Source organism: Sciurus carolinensis, chromosome 8 (genome assembly GCF_902686445.1).
Source record: "Sciurus carolinensis chromosome 8, mSciCar1.2, whole genome shotgun sequence".
Lineage (NCBI taxonomy): Eukaryota > Metazoa > Chordata > Mammalia > Rodentia > Sciuridae > Sciurus > Sciurus carolinensis.
The window spans coordinates 57,964,373-57,985,369 of NC_062220.1; the positions used below are offsets into that span (position 1 = coordinate 57,964,373).

Consider the following 20,997-nt stretch of genomic DNA (forward strand, 5'->3'; position numbering starts at 1 on the left):
TGATACACATGTTTTTAATTTCCATTTATTTTACCAGTGAAACTGGTTATACATTGTTTTATTTAGGAAACAATGCTTTTAAGATCTTTTACGTTTATTGATTAGTACTTTCCATAAGGTTATACCATTTCACATTCCCTTTAACAATTTATAAAAACATCTTTTCAACATTCTTTTGCTCACAGACATTATTATAAACATGTTTCTATTTTTTTCTATTTTATCTGTCAATAAATAACATTGGTTATTATTAATTATTATGTTAATAATGACTAGTTTTAAACCATATTGCATCTATGCCCTTCATACTTCATGTATCTTTTGCTATATAGCAGATCACTCAGATGCAATTGTATAAAACTGTTCATGAGTTCTGTGGGTTAGGGTTTCAGCCAGGTCCTGTAGGAGTGGCTTATTTCTGATCTATAATGTCTAGGGTCTTAGCTTGAGTGTTCAATTGTCTGTAGGCTGGACTCATCTGGAGACTTCCTTCACATGTCTGGCAAGTGTCCTGTGATGACTCCAGGCTGTATCCCTAGGAAGCTCAGAGAACCTGTAAATGGCCTCTCCAAGTCTTTTGATGTTCTTACCACATATTGGCCAGGTTCCACGAGAGAGCATCTCCCCAGAATGATCTCCTACTTGGAGAATGAATAGGCACCCTCCTACACATGACCACTACTATACAGTCAGTCACATTGTGTTTTTCATACATGTTGACTCTGAACACACTCTCACAAGTTTTCCAATTATGCATTCATTATTCATTATTATAACTTGTCAATACCAAATGCCAAAACCATCATTTGTAAATTACCCATCAATAACACTGCCTACTTGATTTGTTAGAGCTTTTCCTGTAACAAAAATAACCCTTAGTTATAATACCTATGATTTTTTTTCTTTTAATCTTTACATTTGAAGGATGTTTTCAACTCAAACAAATTAAGCTACATTCCTTTCTTACAAAATTTAGTTAACTTTTCAAGAAATTCTAATTCCTACATCAGTTATTTTAATTTAAAGAGAGACATTTTGTTTTGATTCTGTCATTTAACTATTTGTCTAATACATATCAATTCTTAAAATGTAGTGATTAGTTATTGAAATATAATTAACACATTGAAAAATATCATGCCCTACTATATTACATACTAATAATAGTCACCTCTTCATTTTGGCTTTTCTATAGTTAAATTGTCAATTAGAGAGACTATTCTGCTGAATTTTTATAAGCCATATAAGGAATAGTGCATATTTATACTTCTTAAATTCAACATTGACTGAGTAGTTTGAACAGAAGAGACTTCTTTTTTAAAAAATATTTTTTAGTTATCAATGGATATTTATTTATTTATTTATATGTGGTGCTGAGAATCAAACTGAGTGCCTCACACATGCCAGGCAAGTGCTCTACACCAGAACCACAACTGCAGCCCCAGAAGAGATTTCTTAAACTATTGTTTTATTACTCATAAATATAATTGCAATGCAGTGGAACAATGCTACAAGAAATATGGTAGTGTAATCTGTGGGAGAAGTTTCGATTGAAAAAATCTTGAATGTCAAGGGAGTTACTTTTAAAGAATGTTTTCATATGGATAAACAGGAAAGAAGAGTAGTGAATCCCTGCCTCCCCAAAGGTAAAGTGTAATGCAGGAGCTATGGGTCCTATCAGGCATAGAACTTTTAAAGAAAGTCATTGAAGTTGTGCTGCTCATGTAGCTTTGATGGGGTGTTAGGAGTCACAGGGGATAAAGCCTGAGATCAAACCACTAGGGTCCTGAATTGCCATTCCAGAGGTTGACCTGCATTTAATAAAAGAAGCATCAATATGCTTTTGAGAAACTGGTAGGATTTTATTTGAAAACATGATGAGGAAGAGGTAGATAGCAAGGATAATGCTATTTTCTAGCAAAAGTAGGTTTAAGGGAAACATGAAATTAAGCCTGAAGGACACACTGGCATATTTGTCCAAATGGCACAGCTATCAGATATATCTCTGTCCCTTTAAATGATGGGTGAAGTACTTAAAACTGGGCAAAGGAATACTGAAGTTAGCAGATACAGTCTGAGACTTGCAAGGCCTCACCCTATTTCTGACTCCTCACCTATAAAAAGAAAATTGTATTTGTGAACAATGTTTCTGACCCTATCTTACTTTATAGACTTATTTTTGAGACTGAAACAAGATAATATGTGTAGATGTGTTTTCTAAATTTTAGGTATTATACAAATGTTTTTTTAGAGGAAAAACCTAAAAAGAAAGGAATTAAAATGTAAAATTATCAAAGTTACAATATTTACAAGCAATTCCACTCCCTTTTTGTAATTTTTTCCTGCTTGTTTATCCATTCTTTGGGAAAGACTTCAAATATTCTTTAGTAAATATTTTTATTGCTTGGCAGAAGAAAATAAAAACAAATAGGAGAGTGAATCACACTCAAAATTAATTTGTGATACACATTACTAAGTAGCCATTATGTAAAGAATAAGTGCATGCTATGGTTATTTATCCTAGACATTCATGAATGAAAACTGCATCTTTGCTTGTTTTTCACTGTTGACAGAAATGTATATAATGAACCTTTTATATTTTACTACTTTTTCTTTAACCACTAGAAATAGCTAATAAAATAGTCATTTGATTTTTTTTTTCTGAATCAGGATATTTTAGTCTTTTTCTGACATCTTTCAGACTATCCCAGTGGCACTGAGGAAGGCATGATAGTATTAATTCATGAAGCTAAATTATTAATGAGAATAATTTTATTTTATCAACATCACATTTACCACCTGATATACAATGACTCCAACCTATTGAAAATAGCTTACAATAGGCTTGCTGATTTCTAAGGGCCCCCTCAAGACTGAAAAAGTATAACATCCAAGGAAAGGTCTTATCATTCATACATTAGAGACAGTTTTTCTGATGCACACATGTATCCACCTACATTAATAAACTATATGTTCTGCTTATTTTCAAACACAGGAGGACCCATTGAAAAATTTCTCCTTATCACACTAAAACAAAAAGTGCAGCCCACATGTTAATATTAGCAATGCCTTGTAAATTTAAACCACCCTACTCAGGCAGAAATTCCAGCTGTTAAAACATAGATAATGGAAATCCAGTGTAAGTAGTGACCAACATTCTCAACAGGGTTAAACTCCAACATTACACATTGCCTGAACCATAAATACGATTTCTTTGGGGTCATTGACAATGTCATCTTGCCTCAAGTTTTCTGGTTGGTTTGGTGGCTGAATTTCACTTCATGGAAGAAAATTACATTACTCGCCCTTTAGCATTTCATTGGATTGTGTACTGTATTAAACACATATTTAAGACCACAATGAACTCTCAAATAATGTGAGGAACTTTATTCTTGAATATATATTTAACTTTGAAGTTGCTTGATTTATGCAAAGCAAAGTAACAAAAAATGTGGAAACTGCTTTCTTTCTGTCATATTATCAGTATTACCTAGTCTATGGTAATTATTTTCCCCCTTTTTCTACTTTCAATGAATTTATGCAACTCAGTTGTAGGAAGTTGCAAAAGTATTAAGTTGAATCTTGAGTAGTAAGAAGAAAGCTTCTGCTCCAAAATCGTAGCTGGAAAGGTCAATAAAATTATTTTAAAAATCATGTTGAGTATTTGTCATGAAATGTCAAGACTGGATTCTTTAGTTTTATCAAATAACTTACTAAACAGATCTATTTTAGAGTAGGAAAAGTTTATTTGGGGTTCATAGTTTCAGAAGTCTCAGTTCATAGATGGATAACTCCATTGTTTGGGCCCAAGACAAAGTAGAACATCACGAAAGAATGGTGTGGTGGAGGAAAGCAACTGGGGACAGGGCACCAAGAAGCAGAAAGGGTTTCAATCATCAAGAACAAATGTAAGTCCCAAAGGCATGCACCCAGTGACCTACCTCCTCCAGCTACACCCTAGCTGCCTATAGTTAACACTCAGTTAATTTATTCAAATGGATTAATGCACAGATTAGACTAAAACTCTCATAACCCAATCATTTCACCTCTGAAGGTTCTTGTATTATCTCACAAATGAACTTTTTTTTTTTTTTTTTTTTTTGGATACTGAAGTTTGAACCTAGGGTACTTTACCACTGAGTCACATTCCAATCCCAAGTGTCCTTTTATTTTATTTTATTTTTGTTGGAGGAGGGGTACTGGGGGTTGAACTGAGAGGCACTCAACCACTGAGCCACATCCCCAGCCCTACATTATATTTTATTTAGAAACAGAGTCTCACTGAGTTGCTTAGCACCTCACTTTTGCTGAGGCTGTCTTTGAACTCTCCTGCCTCAGCCTCCCCAGCTGCTAGGATTACAGGTATGTGCCAGTATGTTCAGCTCCTTTTTATTTTTTATTTTTTAATTTTTTTGTAGTGCTGAGGGTCGAACTCAGTGTCTCATGTATGCTAGGCAAGTGCTTTACCACTGAGTTACATTTCCAGCCCCTTTTATTTTTTATTTTGAGTCAGGGTCTTGGTCAGTTGTGAGGGTCTCACTAGGTTGTTGAGGCTGATCTTGAACTTGGGATTCTCCTGCCTCAGCCTCTTGAATCACTGGCATTCCAGGTGTCCTCCACCTGTAATTACTTATTAACATAGTAAATTTGCTTTATTGATGAATACATATACTTTTACTCTTCCCTTTCCTTTCTAAAGTTATTTTTAAACTTTGCATACATAAAAATATAAAAATGATACATATTTAGGGATAGCATGATGTTTTGGTATTCAATGCATTATATAATATTCAATTTATCATGTGATGAGAATATTAAAAATTCTTGTAGCCATTTTTAAAAATATACTATACATTGTAATTTTCTGTAGTCACCTTACACACCAGAATTTATTACTCCTATCTAAGTATACTTAGTACTCATTGATCACCCTTTACCCCTTTTTTCCTCCCCCTACTCTCCTGAGCCTCTACTAATTGCTGTTCTTGAATGAAGTCCTCTAGCACTAATCATTAGGCTAGGTTTAAGAATTAGGTAGTTGAACATATGGACAAGAGAATGCTGGACAGAGGAAGTGAGGGCTGACTGAGGCAAAGAAGGGGAAGAAATATTTCATTTATTTGCTTTTTTAAATGAAGGGCCCTAACTCTGGAGCTTGTGCAAGGTCAAGGAGTATTTTTATGTTCTGAATAATCATGGAGAGAAGCTGAGAGGGCAAAAGGCTGTGGCAAGTAGAACATTCAAGCATTTGCACTAGATGATGACAAGGCCCCTGGTGTGGCACTGGCAGTGTGGCTGAAGCATAGTGGCTCTGAAGATCATGACACTGAGGAGACAGGAACTCCAAGATTAGAAAATGGAAAAGACCCATGAACATGGAAATTTTCTAGCATAAACGTGGATTTGGGATATGCAAGAGACTAGTGAGTAGCAATTGTGAAGATTATGTTAGTCAGTTTTTCATCATTGTGACCAAAGTACTGAAAAGAATAACTTAGAGGAGGACAAGCTAATTTTGTGTTCACAGCTTCAGAGGTCTCAGACCATGGTTGGCTGATTCCATTGCCCTGGGCCTGAGATGAGGCAGAACATTATGGCAGAAGGATGTGGCAGAGAAAAGCTGCTCAGTTCATAGCAGCCTAGAAACAGAGCAAGAAAAGAACCAGGGACAACATGTAATTCAGGGGCACACCCCCAGTGACCTACTTCTTCTAGCCACACCTGTCTGCCTACAGTTACCACCCAGTAGTCCATTCAAATGATTAATCCATCAAATGGATTAATCCACTGATGAGGTTATAGCCCCCCTGATCTAATTATGCCTTAAAGTCCTACCTCTGAATCTTGCTGTATCAGGGAACATGCTTTGAAAACACATTTTTTTTTTTTATGGTGAAATTAAAGGTTCAAACCATAACATTTCAACCCTGGCCCCCAAAAGCTCATGACGATCTCACAATGCATAATGCATTTGGTCCATCTCTAAGAGTCCCAATAGTCTTAAACATTCTAGCAATGGTCAGAAGTCCAAGTCCAAAGTCTCCTCTGAGACTCAAGCAAACTCTTATTTCTGAGTCTCCTGTGAAAGTCAAAAGCAAGTTGCATAATGTCTGCTCACAGGTTTTGGGAATTATGACAAGATTCTTCAAGACTTCATTATTCTGACTATGATGGTAGTTGTAATTCAATTATGGAAAATATTTTGGAAGCATGTTGCAAATTTACTCTGGTTGTAGGGATTTGTTTGTCATGTGATAAGAATTTCAGAGGAAATGGTGGGAAAGTTTGAGAGAGCAATAAATTGAGCCATATCATGATTTAGTCAATGGAAATGTTATATTTATAATCAACAAAGATTTATGGGTTTAAAGTAGGTTTTTTCAATATATTCATACACTTACTTTCTATGTTTGTTTGGTCTTAACCATAGACAGGTATTTTCTTTCAATGTCATAAAGAATTGATTTAGTAAGTGAAAGATTATTTTAGTTCCCACTTACTCCTATATTGACTTCTTGTAACTTCTCCAGACTATCAATTAAATATGCTTTAACCTTGTGATTGCACATAATGTTCTTAAATAAAATTTATTGAGGCCACTCACACATTTGTCACAGGAAACCAAATAGCTGTGATGAAGCTGTTAATTGTATCAGCAAATAATGCTGGGCTCAAAATATCTTTGGGCAGTGTTGCCTATGACCATAGCCATTCTTCAGATCTCAAATCACTCAAATGAAAAATATCAGCCCATTACTAGCCTTTACTACTAAATGTTACTTTAGAGCTGTGTGTGGTGGGGCACACTTGTAATCGCAGTGGTGCAGAGGCTGAGGCAGGAGGATTGTGAGTTCAAAGCCAGCCTCAGCAAAAGTGAGGTGCTAAGCAACTCAATGAGACCCTGTCTCTAAATAAAATATAACATAGGGCTGGAGATGTGGCTTAGTGACCAGGTGCCTCTGAGTTCAATCCCCGGTACTGCACACACACACAAATTTACTTTAGTCAAATACCATAATAGCACTTGTTATAAAAACTAGTCAACAAGTGCTGGTGGTAAATACTTTCTCCCATTCTGTAGGCTTTCTCCTCACATTCTTGACTAATTCCTTAAAGAACTCAAAAAACTTAAAAACAACCACCAAAGAAACCCCAAATAACCCAATCAATAAATGGGCTAAGGAACAGAACAGGCACTTCACAGAAGAAATATGAATGGTCCAAAAATACATGAAAAATGCTTAGCATCTCTAGCAATTAGAGAAATGCAAATCAAAACTACACTGAGATTCCATCTTACCCTAGTCAGAATGACAACTACCAAGAATACAAATAATAAATGTTGGTGAGGATGAGGGGAAAAATGTACACTCATACATTGCTGGTAGAACTGCAAATTGGTGCAACCACTCTGGAAAGCAGTATGGCGATTCCTTAGAAAACTTGGATTATACCCAAAGGACTTAAAATCAGCATACTACAGTGACACAGCCACTTCAATGTTTATAGCAGCTCAGCTCACAATAGCCAAGCTATGGAACGAACCTAGGTGCCCTCCAACTGATGAATGGATAAAGAAAATGTGGTATATATATGCAAAGGAATATCACTCAGCCATAAAGAAGAATGAAAGTATGGCATTTGCTGGTAAATGAATGGAATTGGAGAATATCATGCTAAGTGAAATAAGCCAGTCCCAAAAAAACAAAGGCAGAATTTTCTCTCTGATAAGTGGATGCTAACCCACAACAAGGAAGGGGAAGATTAGAAGTTCAATTGGACTGGACAAAGGGGAATGAAGGAAAGGGAGGGACGGTGGAAATAGTAAAGACAGTAGAACGAATGGGACATATCTTTCTTATCCTTATATGTGCATATATGAACAATGTAAGTTCACACCATATTTAGCCACAAAGAGATCCTAATTGGAATAAGTTATACTTATTCTATGTATGTATAATATGTCAAAATACACTCGACTGTCATGTATATCTAGAAAGAACAAATAAGTAAATAAAAAAGACAAAAAACTAGTCAACATATAATTGTTAAAACTATTTAATTTAGTAACCCCAAAATAAAGTAAAAGACAGAGATATAGTGTAAAAATAAAAACGTACTTTTAAAAGGCTACTATTTTTAAATGCCTAACATAATTCAAAAAAAGAATATTGACAGCACTTACATTACACTCCTATAGAAAGACACAACACATTCTATTTAAAAATGTTAGCCATTCTATTTTATGTAGCAACAAGATAATGAAGCAATTTTTATGTTCATCTAGAAATTGCTCAAATTTGGAAAAGATCAAAGAATACCCATGGAAAATTGTAACACAGGGATTCAAGAACTTTCATATATTCAAAGTAATTTTTTAATCATTTTTTCATATTATATAGTATTTAAAATACATATGAATACTCTTCAAATTGAAGAAGAATCCCAATCTAAAATTTAATTTGACATCATTTACCATTTTTTCATTATTTGACTCCCTGAAGTAATATTAATCACATATTATCATGTAGGGATGAAATGAATACATCCTGTAAGCATTTAGAAATTTCTTGTGTGTGAGAAGAATTGTGCATATTTTTTCTGTTTCATTAATTTTTATTTTTTAAAGTTTATGTCTTAGTTTGTGACAATATACGTAATACTGGGGTTCATTTTGACATATTCACAAGTGAATATAACACAGTGTATTCCATTTGAATCCCTAGTACATGCCCTTCCCCTTCCTTCACCATACCCCCACCACCTTCCTCTGTTCTACTGGTCTTCCTTCTATTTGTTTCTTGCTATTTAAAGTGGTGCATTATCATTTTATATGTAAGTGGAATTCATTGTAATATATTTATACATGCACATAATTTCGACAATTTCATTCTACAGTTCCTCCCCTTTCCTACTCCTACGATTTACTCTCGATTCCCTTCCTCTATTCTAATGTTCTCCCTTCTCTTTGCATGAGATTCCCTTTTTTCACTTCTTATTTTTCACTAGCTTTCACATATGAAATAAAACATTTGACCCTTGACTTTCTGGGTCTGGTTTATTTCACCCAGTTTGATGTCCTCCAGTTCCATCCATTTACCAGTGAATGACATAATTTCTTTCTTTATGGTTGAGAAGAGCTTCATTTCATATGGTATGTATACCATATTTTCTTTATCGAGTATCTGTTGTCAGATACCTAGGCTCATTAAGAATGGTACACATTTAAAGCAAGGATGTTCTAACAGTTTCTTTTTTTAAAAAAAAAATTGTGGGCTAAGACATTAGAAACTATAGAACACATCATTTTTAATATTAAAATAATAGTTATATCTTTAAGGTATTCAAAAATATGGATTTTTAATAAACAAAAGGCAGACAAAAAATTTAACTTATTATTATTTTTAAATGAACACTGTTGACCTAGGCTAAGCAAATAAATCAATTTATTTGATTTATCAATCAAAAAATGTGCAGTAGGCATTTGAAATCTGTGGAGAGGTGAGAAGTGAAGTGAGGTCCATCTGAGTTTGGGGCTGAGGTAGAGATCTTGAAGAGTACATCAGTATTCGGTATTCAGTGTTCATATATCCTCACTGTCAAATTTGAGGCTTCATAGAAGAGTTCGTGTTTTCATAAATAGAATTATATATTACACAGAAACGTGCCTTTTCTATAACTAAAAATTTCAGAATAATTCCAAGTTCCACCTAATTATTTTCAAAATGTTAAGATTGCAGGAGTTTTGGTGAATCTAGCCTCCTATTGAGTCAATTTCTTTTTAAAGTGAAACACACCAATATCAGATACATGATACCTCAGACTCTGCTGAGCAACACAAATCTAGAATAACCTGAGGATCCGAGGTGCCTAGATTCTGATTTCTACTTATAAAAATTGTGACTTACCTAAACAATTGTTACTTCATTTTCCTTTATCTAACTTTGCAGTTCTACAAACTGTGAATCTCTTGGTCACAGAAATTTTTCAGTTTACATGTTCTATTTGTTTCACCCACTTGACAGTTTAAATTTAAATTAATGTATTATACATTCTTGAATAAATAAGCAATGAAACAGTGTACTTGTTTTTTTTTCTTTAAAACTTACTAATTAGTGCATTTTAATTATATAGAATAGTGGGTTTCAACATGTCATATTTGGACTTGCCAATATACTTTGATCATATCTACCCCATGGTTATAGGTCCTTCCCCTCCTGTTCATCTTCCCATGATCCCTTTCCTTTTCTCTAATATTCTACCTCAATTTTATTGTTTAACCTGTCTGAATATATCCCTTAGGTGAAAACAACCTCATCAGTAATTAGAGATTAAAAGTTGATTTAAGAAAGCAGCTCAGTACCTCTCTTCATTAGTTCTGTATGACCCTTCCATTTCATTGTATTAGAACACATATAAAATGTTTACTCTATCTACTATTTTTTCAAATATTTTACAAATTGGCAGTAACTGAACAGGTAAACAAACTCTTGGTCACTTCCTTCTTCATATAATACTATGGATCTGCAAAATTGAAAACTCCTTCAGCATAGGTGTTAGGTGGGGAAACCTGTAATTCTCATTTGGACAAACTTTTTTCATGTCTTTGCAAACTGTCATTCGTGGAAAGTGAACACAAACATCTCTCAAATTATTTACTGCCATTCTTGCTTTTTTCTAGTTTGTGTGAAATAGCTAAATAAGTAAAACTTGGTTGATTAAAATATAAATTAACCATTCCTCTACGTCTAGAATCACATTTAATTTTATAGGCTTTGTTTCAAATCCAAGGATGGAGAATCATGGGGGTAAGGTGGCCTCAGCTTGTACTAGAAAGATTCTGAAATGGCAGAATCAGGATGGTGAATTTAGAGTATCAAATAAAGAGGAAAGTTGTTAAATAAGAATGGCAAGACTAAGAGCAGATAATGTGGAGGAAATGGGATGAGGAGGAAAATCAAGTTCAAGTTCAAGCTCAAGAGGAGTGCACTCAACTCTCAGAGGTTACTCGGGGCTTCAGGTTTGTTTATAGGCTCATGGCCCACAGATGGGCAGGGTTGTTCATGAGATGCCACTGTGGGAAGAATGGGCAATGCTCTATTGAAAAATCAGTGTTTTTCTAATATTTTTGAAGGTAATTTGCATTATTGCTTTCCTAAATGACTTTCTTTTACTGTACATTTATTGGAAGTTAATTATAAAAAATTCGTTAATGGGAATTTCAAATTCTGGGAATATTTGAAGAAAATTCCAGTGGTTATGTGATTAAAATAGAAGCCAATAAAACAATATATTTTTCTACAAATATTTATTTATAATATTTTATTCATGTGCAGACATATATTAAAAATTAAAAATGAAATAGTATATATATTATGGCATTAATTAAAACATTGCAGTAATTATGCAGTAATTCTCGATTAAATAGTGAATGTTTATACAAAGATATGAAGAATAAAAATTATTGAAACTAAATATTCTGACTTGTTGATTGTAAATTTTATCATTGTCCTTTTCCAAACTATTCAGAAAATCAGTAAGGCATTTCTGGAATATAACCACAATTCTATTTTTATCATAGAAACTTCATTTTAGTAATTTTTTAATCAAGTTTGACTTCTTTATAATTTTTAACTGACACATCTCAGATAAATTAATATTATCTGACTGAGTGATCAAAATTGCTGATTTCTTTCATTTCATCACCTGCATACTTTTTGAGAGGCATGAGAGAAGGGCTCAGTTTTACTAAATAACTTGACATTACTGATCTCCTGTTTGTTTTGTAAATAGTTGAAGTTTAAAGTTTTAGCTGAGCAATTAAATTCCTGTTAAAGTTGTCACATTCACAATGGCTTTCTGGTTTTCTCTTCAGGATCCTCTGTTTCACCTGGAATCACACAGATCTGAACGAGGAAGGGGCAGATGTCCTTTTGATCCCAGCTCCTCCTTCATCTCCACTTTAATTGGTAATTATCTTTGTTGTAGACATAGGTGGTGTACTCAGAATGATTTCCAAACTTTTTTTTCAATGTCAGTGTATTCTTTGGTATTTCTTTATCTACTTTGCCTTGTCATATCTATTTACTGGTGCTAGAAGCAATGATATTCAATTTCAAGCCACGCTAACTTGAGTAATTTGATTCTAAAATAAGTGCAGATGCTGTGAACTGTGCGTCCCATCTCGAAAAAAATTGTCATTGAGTACCTGATGTAAGACATTTGTATAGTGTCATTTTACTATTAACAAAATGCAATTATAAATGCAAAATGCAATTATAAATGCAAAATGTTTTATAAACATTTAGCTAGAGAAACCAAACTGTTTTAACATATGTTACTTCTTTATGTTTTAATTACTCTTCTGATTTAGGGAATTTTAATATTCTCCTCTTTGAATTCCTTTTCCTAGTTTCCTTGGAATTCATCAGAAAGTCATTAAGAATTGCAAAGTTATTTGTCTAAATTTTTCTTAATTTAGAATATAAATTACAGAGACTGACCAAACTATCACTAAATATACATGCTGGGATATGAAATAAGATGGCAATGTGTGTTCTATATTTAAATTTGATTCAATTTAATTAGATGAACTACCCAAGTAAACACAATAAAGCATTGTAATTTTTCTTTCTCTCTTATATTAGTTGAGGTTGAAAACAGCACACTTGTCAAATCCTCCAGCACTATGGTAGTAGAGACAGATGGGAGTGCCTATGTATAAAACTGAAGAAAGCAAACCCTGACTGACACCTGACATGGGTGCTAATAAGAATATTCCATTTTCTCAGTATTGAGAGATTCTGATATAGTATGGTACAAATGTGAAAGGTTCTGTTATTACATTTGCAATAGTTAGAGGATTTTTTTTCTACTAATACTAGTTCATCTTTGCAGAAAGTGAAATAGTGTAAAATAAGAGATTTCTATTCTAAATAAACTAATAACACTTAAAACTGGTCACTGATGATTAATCAAAATGTTCTAAACTTGATTTAGAGTTGACACAGATGCTAATGTGCTCTTGTGTATGCTGAATGTATTCATTGATTTTAAAATTTTATTTATTTTATATTTTAATTTGTTCTAATTAGTCATATATGACAATAGAATGCATTTGACACATTGTACATAAATGGAGAACAGTTTCTCATTCCTCTGACTGTACATGGTGCAGTCTCACACCAGTAGTGTAATCATACACATATATAGGGTAATAATATCCATCTTATTCAACTGTCCTTCACATCCCCATGCCCTGTTCCCTCCCCTCACTCCCCTTTGCATAATCCAGAGTTCTTTCATTCTTCCCTACCCTCCTCCTCCATAATGGATCAATATCCTCTTATCAGAGAAAATAGCCTTTGGTTTTTTGGGGTTTGGCTTTTTTCACTTAGCATGATATTCTCCATCTCCAGCTCCATTCATTTATCTGCAAATGCCTCTCCAGCTCCATTCATTTATCTGCAAATGCCTCTCCAGCTCCATTCATTTATCTGCAAATGCCATACTTTCATTCTTCTTTAAGGATGAGTGATATTCCACTGTGTATGTGTACCCCACTTTATCCATTCATCTGTTGAAGGGCACCGAGGTTGGTTCCATAATTAAGCTATTGTGAATTGAGCTGCTATGAACATTGATGTGGCTGCATCACTATAGTATGCTGATTTTAAGTCCTTTGAGTATAAAACGGAGTGGGATAGCTGGGTCAAACCATGGTTCTATTCCAAGTTTTCTAAGGCACCTCCATACTGCTTTTCAGAGTGGTTGCATCAATTTGTAGTCCCACCAGCAATGTATGAGTGTACCTTTTCACCCACATCCTCACCAACAATTATTATTGCTTGTATTCTTGATAATTGCCATTCTGACTAGAATAAGATGGAATCTCAGTGTAGTTTTGATTTGCGTTCCTCTAATTGTTAGAGATGTTAAATATTTTTCATATGTTTTTTGACCATTCATATTTCTTCTTCTGTGAAGTGCCTATTCTGTTCCTTAGTCCATTTATTGATTGGGTTATTTGTATTTTGACGTTAAGTTTTTTGAGTTCTTTATATATCTTGGAGATTAGTGCTCTATCTGAGGTATGTGTAGTAAAGATATTCTCCCATTCTCTAAGTGCTCTCTTCACATTATTGATTGTTTCCTTTGCTGAGAAGAAGCTTTTTAGTTTGAATCCATTCCATTTGTTGATTCTTGATTTTACTTCTTGTGCTTTAGGAGTCTTATTAGGGAAGTCAGGTACTAAGTCAATATGATGAAGATTTGGGCCCACTTTTTCTTCTATTAGACATAGAGTCTCTGTTCTAGTGCCTAAGTCTTTAATCCACTTTGAGTTGATTTTTGTGCAGGGTGAGAAATAGAGGTTTAATTTTGTTTTGCTACATTTGGATTTTCCAGCACCATTTGTTTAATAGACTATCTTTTCAGAAAGTTGATTTTGATGGGCATTACATTCCACTCCCTACATTCCTCCATCCCAATCTTGGTACTCAGGCAAAAAAAATAAATAAATAAAGTTTTCAAAATAAATTGATTCATAAAAGAAAAACTCTCATGTTAGCTCTATTAATGGGAAAAGTTAGACTTAGGCTTCATAATTTCAAAAAACTTGAAAGGAGAATTTCACATAGTAATTAATTTCCTCAGGGACTTGAAAAAAGATGTACGATGTATTTAAAGAATGAAAAATTTTAAAGAATTATGGTCTTAAAATATTTTGAGTTCCCCTATACACCAATTTATGCACATGTACGTGCATGTGAAGTGTGTGTGTGTGTGCGTGTGTGTGTGTGTGTGAACAGAGTATGAAGACGAGACTTTAAATATGGAAACAAAGTTGTCTAAGTCAGTGTAGACTTAGTAGGAATCAAAATCTTAAGAATGACACTTTTGTTGAATGCCAGATCCATAAATACTAGACGTTCCAAAGAAATTGGCAGGATGTGAATTAAAATGCATCCATTTGGTAGACTCATACGATCTTTTTCTAAAGTTTTTAGTGATTTTTATATCTTCATACATACAAGATTTGACTGTCTATAAAAAAATCTTTCTCATCTTTTACCATATTGTCTCTTGCACAGAATAGGCCTTCTGTGTTCACTGAGGAACCTAAACAAACAAAAAAAAAATTTTTGAAATATTTTTCATATTAATAAAAGGATATTTGAAAGTTGAAAATTACACAGTATATAAAGCTTCCACAGTGAAATCCTAAGAATATCAGAAGAGAGGATCAATCATTTTAATATTTTATTTAAATGGAGAAAAATAATTACTATAGCCACCCTGCCACTCAACATTTTGTCTCCCTGGAGCTTATTTATACATGAAGCCAGGAATTTAAAACTGAAATTTTTAAGAGGGAAATATTACTGGAGGGACATTTCCAAGTGAGTTTCATTGAACTTCCAAATCAAATTACACTTTGCTGAAATGTGAAGTGCTTGCCATCTGGGTGGCTGTTTCATTTATTCAGAAGAGAAATCAAATCAAAAGAGCCCTCCAAGCTAAACACGAAGGTTATAGAATAATCCCTCCAAAGAGAAGAAATAAAAATATAATTCTTCACATTTATCCACTCGCTTTCATCCCAAAGTACCTTGGAGAGATCATTCACTCACTGTGGAAATGCAGCAGCCACTGGAATGGAAACTTGATAACCTATGTGAGCCAGAAGCTCTTTAAAAGAGGGGAAGTAAAAATAATTCACCCAATTGAAAAAGCAGTAGGAATGTGGGCTGGAAAAATGGAGCTACCTGAGTTGGAATTTGGCAAGCTCAGTGCAGCTTACTCTGACAGGGAAAGAATGTATTAATGTGGTATTTTATGACCACACATGTTCTGTGCTGATGGGTTAAAACAAGACTCCAACATAAAGATACCCATCTTTAGACCATTGCTCTCTGTTTCCTTGTTAAATGTATATCCCACAATGTTTAATGCCTGTTTTAATGAAGACAAATTTTATGATAGCACACTCAAATTTGTAATAATATTCATCAAACTATAAGTCCTCAAAGAAAAAAAATGTTGCTTGCAAAGCAGAGAATGTCCTATATAATTTCTTAACTTTAGATAAAGTTTTAATTTCAGTCAATTTAAATTATGTCGATCTAAGATTGCTTGGAGTAAAAGATTATTGCAAAACTGAAAAAATATTGAGATCATTTGGTAGGAGAGATAAGTTAATAAGCATATTTTTATTAGATTTACATTCTAATACAATGTTAAGAACTTATGATTCTATGTGAAAGAGGATTTAAGAACAAATCAAGCTCCTTACTGAGCTATGTTCTGTATATTTGGAAACCAACCATTATGAAATCATATATTAATTAAGCTTGTTCTTCAAATACCACTTTGTAGTAACATAATTTATCTTGGTGGCATGCATACACACTCAATCCCAGGTGCCATATTTCTGTTTTGAGTCAAATTCTCCCCCAGCGTGCTTGCTAATGTTGTATTTAAAGCAGCTTTAAGCAACTAAGTTATACAAAGTATTACAGCCTAGTTTTTTAAAAAGTTTGTTGAAACAATGAATTTTTCATTAAAATGAACTGCTGCATTATTCATCTATGCATTTCAAATCATCCAAAGATATGTATTTATTTTACTAATTAAGATGATAAGTAAATTCTTATTGGTAAAATAATAAGTGAATTATTTCCTGGGTTTGGGCCAAATTAAAATTCCAGAAATATTTTCTTTATGTCATATATCACTTTGATCAGTCAGGAAATGACTCTTCATCAGTTATATTTGATATGATATTACGATTTTCTCATTAAGCTGATAATACCTTCAGTAACTTTAGGTTCCCTTATACTTTCTTCTTTCAATCCTAGAGCCATTTTTTAAAATTTTTATTTTACCAGGTTAAATTTAATCCCACCATGCATGAATCACCTAAGTTATGATAGGATGCCTGGTGCTAATGTTTAAAGGAAAACCACTGCGATTTTTCATGATGTTAACTGTTAGTGGGACACTTTTAAGGATACTTTTCAATTTAAACAATTTCTGAATTTTATTTCAACAAACAACTTGCATAAAAATACTTTGAAGTCAGTGAAATTTTTTTCTACATTTCTTTTGTCTTATGATACATTTTCAGCAAATAAAATTACAAAGTTTACAACCACTGATATTTTCTTTTTGAACTTTCTTTGAATAATAACACCATTGTGAATATACATCTCATTACCAATTCTATGAACTATATTTACATTTAGGACAGAGTTATGAATGAATATTCCTTGAACAAAGGACTAAATAAATATTAGAAAATTAATTTAAGAATATCCAGTGAAGAAGAAAATACATATCTTTATAATTATAACTTGTATTAACAATAAATGAATGTACTGGTTCATTTCTTGAATTCACCTCAACTGTACAGAAACTTAGGCCTCAAGTTATTCCCTTACCATATTTCTGTCCCTAAAGAATATCTGAGACTTTTTTTTCCAAGGCTGCTGTTCTCTCACCTTTGGCAAAATGCCCACTATCCACATGCTTACTGTAGCTTCTGGCTATGACCGTTTGTCTCTGAGGAGCTATTTGAATACTTTGCTTATGGTTTCTTCAAAATGGAAAAAAAAAAAAAAAAAAGGAAAGAAAAGAAAAGAAGGGAAGACAAGGAAAAAATCCTCCTCTTCAAGGCTCCATTGATCTCCCTTAAGAATCTGGTTTGACCATGGTGGTATCAATGTCACTGGTTTGTCACCAAGAAAACTCAATGCAGACATCAGTACTAGCAAATGCAAATGAACACATTGAAAACACATTTTTTTTCCTTTATGCCTCAGAAATGACCTTCTCAACATTGACAGCTATACTTGTCATCTTCCACAACAAAACAAAGATACAAAAAGTTCAAACAAATAAATACCTAAAGAAATCACGTATTCTTCTTAGTTTCTTTCAGTGTCCCAAGCAGAGAATCTGAGCTGAGATGTTGCAGTATGAGGATCAGTCTCACCCATACTTACCTCTTAAGTGCATTTTATTTTTCTTTGCAATTAGCGTGTCACAGTCCTTTCTGCAAAATAGTGCATTCAGAGTAAAATAATTTTCTACAAAATTATACAGTTCAGTTTTAAAGTTAGTCAGCTAAATCAGTCTTCAGCCATGTGCTAATCCATGACGCAAAATGTTTCACATTATTTTGAATTGTAGGATGTGTATTTGCAACATAAGCAGAAGTGCTTGAATGAAATGAGATGAGAGGTGGTGAATAGCTACTGTGAACATTTCTTGCTACATATTTAAATCCTGCATCCCAACATGGTGAATAAAAACTCAGATAATATACAGTTCAAAAGTTTCATGAAATATAAAGACAGTGCATTATGTTTAAATAAAACTTCAATTAGAGTTCATACTGTAAAAAAGGAGTTGAGGAAATTATCTGATTTATACTTTACCTTAGAATTATTTACAATGTTTATTTTCTTTTATAAAAGCAATTTAGTGGGTGCAGTCTTTTAATCACAAAATAATGTCTACTGAGACTGAAACCATTGGGAACAAATGCTAGAACAAAACATTCCCTGGGTTCGTAATGTGAAATATTAGGTGACATAAGCCTTTAGAAACAAAAATTCAGAAACTCAGTTATCCATATAAATTCTTTCTTCTGATGCTCCTCAAGTTCCTGAAGTCATTCTGAAAAATCAGAATCTTATATTGATTGTTGCTTATTAACATGTTATAGACTTTTAACAGTTTAAAAGAACATTATATATTTGATTATTAATTTATTAAGCCATTCATTGATACAGTGACTGTTCATTGAGCATCTTCTGTATTCTAGATATTTGTGAGACATGGTGTTGAGCATATGAGGATTCAATTAAAATACAGTACAATGACTGGTATATGCTAAGAATAGGCATGGGGGCTAAGTAGAACAAGGAATTAGTAAACCAAGAGAAGTTTGGTCAAGGAAAGTTTTATGGAGTCAGTAAGCAATATTGTCCATTAAAATGGGAATAAGCTAAGAAGGGAAGTGCAGAATTCTAGGTAAAAAACAAAAAACCCCAAAAAGTCAGAGTGCAGATTGCTTGGCAGGCTTAAGAAAGTAGATGTAAGTCTCTCTGATTTTACAGATGAAGAGTATCTTGAGATATTGAATGGTTTTGCCATGGTCAAACGGCAGATTTTGAACTGGAGACTTAGTTTGCTAGATTTCCCATGGAGATTTCTTTTCACTATTCTTTTATCTGTGTATAGAAATAGTTATTGAGCATGAAAATAAGTTAAATACCTTGTAAATGTACTGTTTTTTAAAATAATAATCATACTTGGCCACCTAAACTCATTACCATCAGAAGCCAATGCTATAAAAATGAAAACAATATGTGCCATAAAAAATCAATTTTTTTGGTTCAGAATATCAAAATAGATTAGAAAACAATTAAGTCTAATGGCTAAAATAATACATTTATTAAATATCTTATTTCCATTTACAATGAACACTAAATCCATAGGTAGGTGTGCTCTAGTCCTTGAAATCCTAAAACATATTTCAGGCCTCATATGAAGCTTTACGTTTTTAGTCCCTGAAAATATGATTTATCTAGATTTGTTTTGTATTTTTTAGAATACCAAATTTTCTCTGTTGATACCAAATAATTATAATTTTAAGGTAAACTTTTAAATTAAATACTATGTAATTGCTGTAAGTATTATTAGTTATATAATGATATTGAATATTTTTACTCATTTAATTACTGTTAGGTATTATTTGTACCTAAAGTTTAATTCTAATTTATTATATATTGTTTACATGTACTTTTTTTCCTAGTTTTCTTAGGACAGTATTTTGCCAAACATAGTCATTATCTATTGTAATGCGTATTTATTTTTTTCTTCACATTGACAATAAGATATGAAAGGTGAAAGGCAAATCTTTCCTTTTGAGGAAAAGCTAACATTTCCAACAGAAACACATTTGGTTCCATTTATATAGTGTATAGTTTTTAGCACCTGTCTAGTTGCTTTGAAGTTTAAGTCATACAGTTCATATTGTGTTATTTGAATTGTTCACAAACGATTTTCTTTTTATCTGAGTACCAAAAGGGAAATTGGGCAAAAATGGAAATCTATCATCTTTTGTGCAGATGAACTGCGTGGATGTATTATTTGATATCATAGTTTCGCCATCTAGTGGCTAAAATGGGTACTTGTTTGTTAACTTTACAGCATTGATTAAAACAAAACTCTAGAACAAAGTTCTAAATTGGGACAAATATATTAGTAAAATTGATGTGTAGTAATATAAATACTACAGTTGATAGCAATAGTAATTATTTTAAGAAATTAGGTTATACAAATATTAAAAACTTAATAGGAAACTTGTGATTTTTAAGGAACTTGCTCTTTATACAAATCGTGCATTAAATGTTCAGCCTAGCCCACGATAGAAAAATAATGTTTAAAATAAATTTATGCCTTTATATTTATTATGTTCCATAAAAGGAACATATAACTCAACTGTAATAAATAAAAACACTCTGGCATTTTAATAGTCAATTAAATCTCTTAAACAACTTGTTTGTTTATACCAGAGTTTATTCTCGAGTTCTTTGAATTCCTTGTGACTCTCTCTCATATCCATGATCAAGCAGTGCAGACTGAATCACGGGTCATGGGTTCATGTTCCTAATCACTGAATGCATTTTGTTTTAAAATACTCTTTCTCCATATGTAGTTTTACAGTTTCTGGAGAATATAGCCTTAATTGTCTTTGATAAGTATAATGTGCATTTCTGTTACCAAGAAAGAATATGATTTACTGAAATAAGAGTTCTGATATAACTTTTCTCTACCAAATAATATTTAATATCCAAATTTTTCAGTTTTTTGTTATCACACATTTCACTTAGCATATGTTGAATATAAGGGATGACTCAACAAACCGATCTCTCTTTTTAAACTTGTTTTCTTGAAAATGTTCAAATATTAAGAAAAGTTGAGGAGTAA

At 32.9% G+C, this 20,997-nt stretch overlaps 1 protein-coding gene across 2 annotated transcripts in view; it reads left to right on the forward strand.

The window, feature by feature from the left end:
- Sema3e (semaphorin 3E) overlaps positions 1-20,997 on the forward strand; it is a 269,653-nt gene that overhangs the window by 201,433 nt on the left and 47,223 nt on the right. For both annotated transcript variants that reach the window (XM_047562566.1, XM_047562567.1), the window contains one exon: positions 11,873-11,966. In XM_047562566.1, coding sequence (XP_047418522.1) covers positions 11,873-11,966 — 94 coding nt within the window. The remainder of the gene's footprint in view (positions 1-11,872; positions 11,967-20,997) is intronic.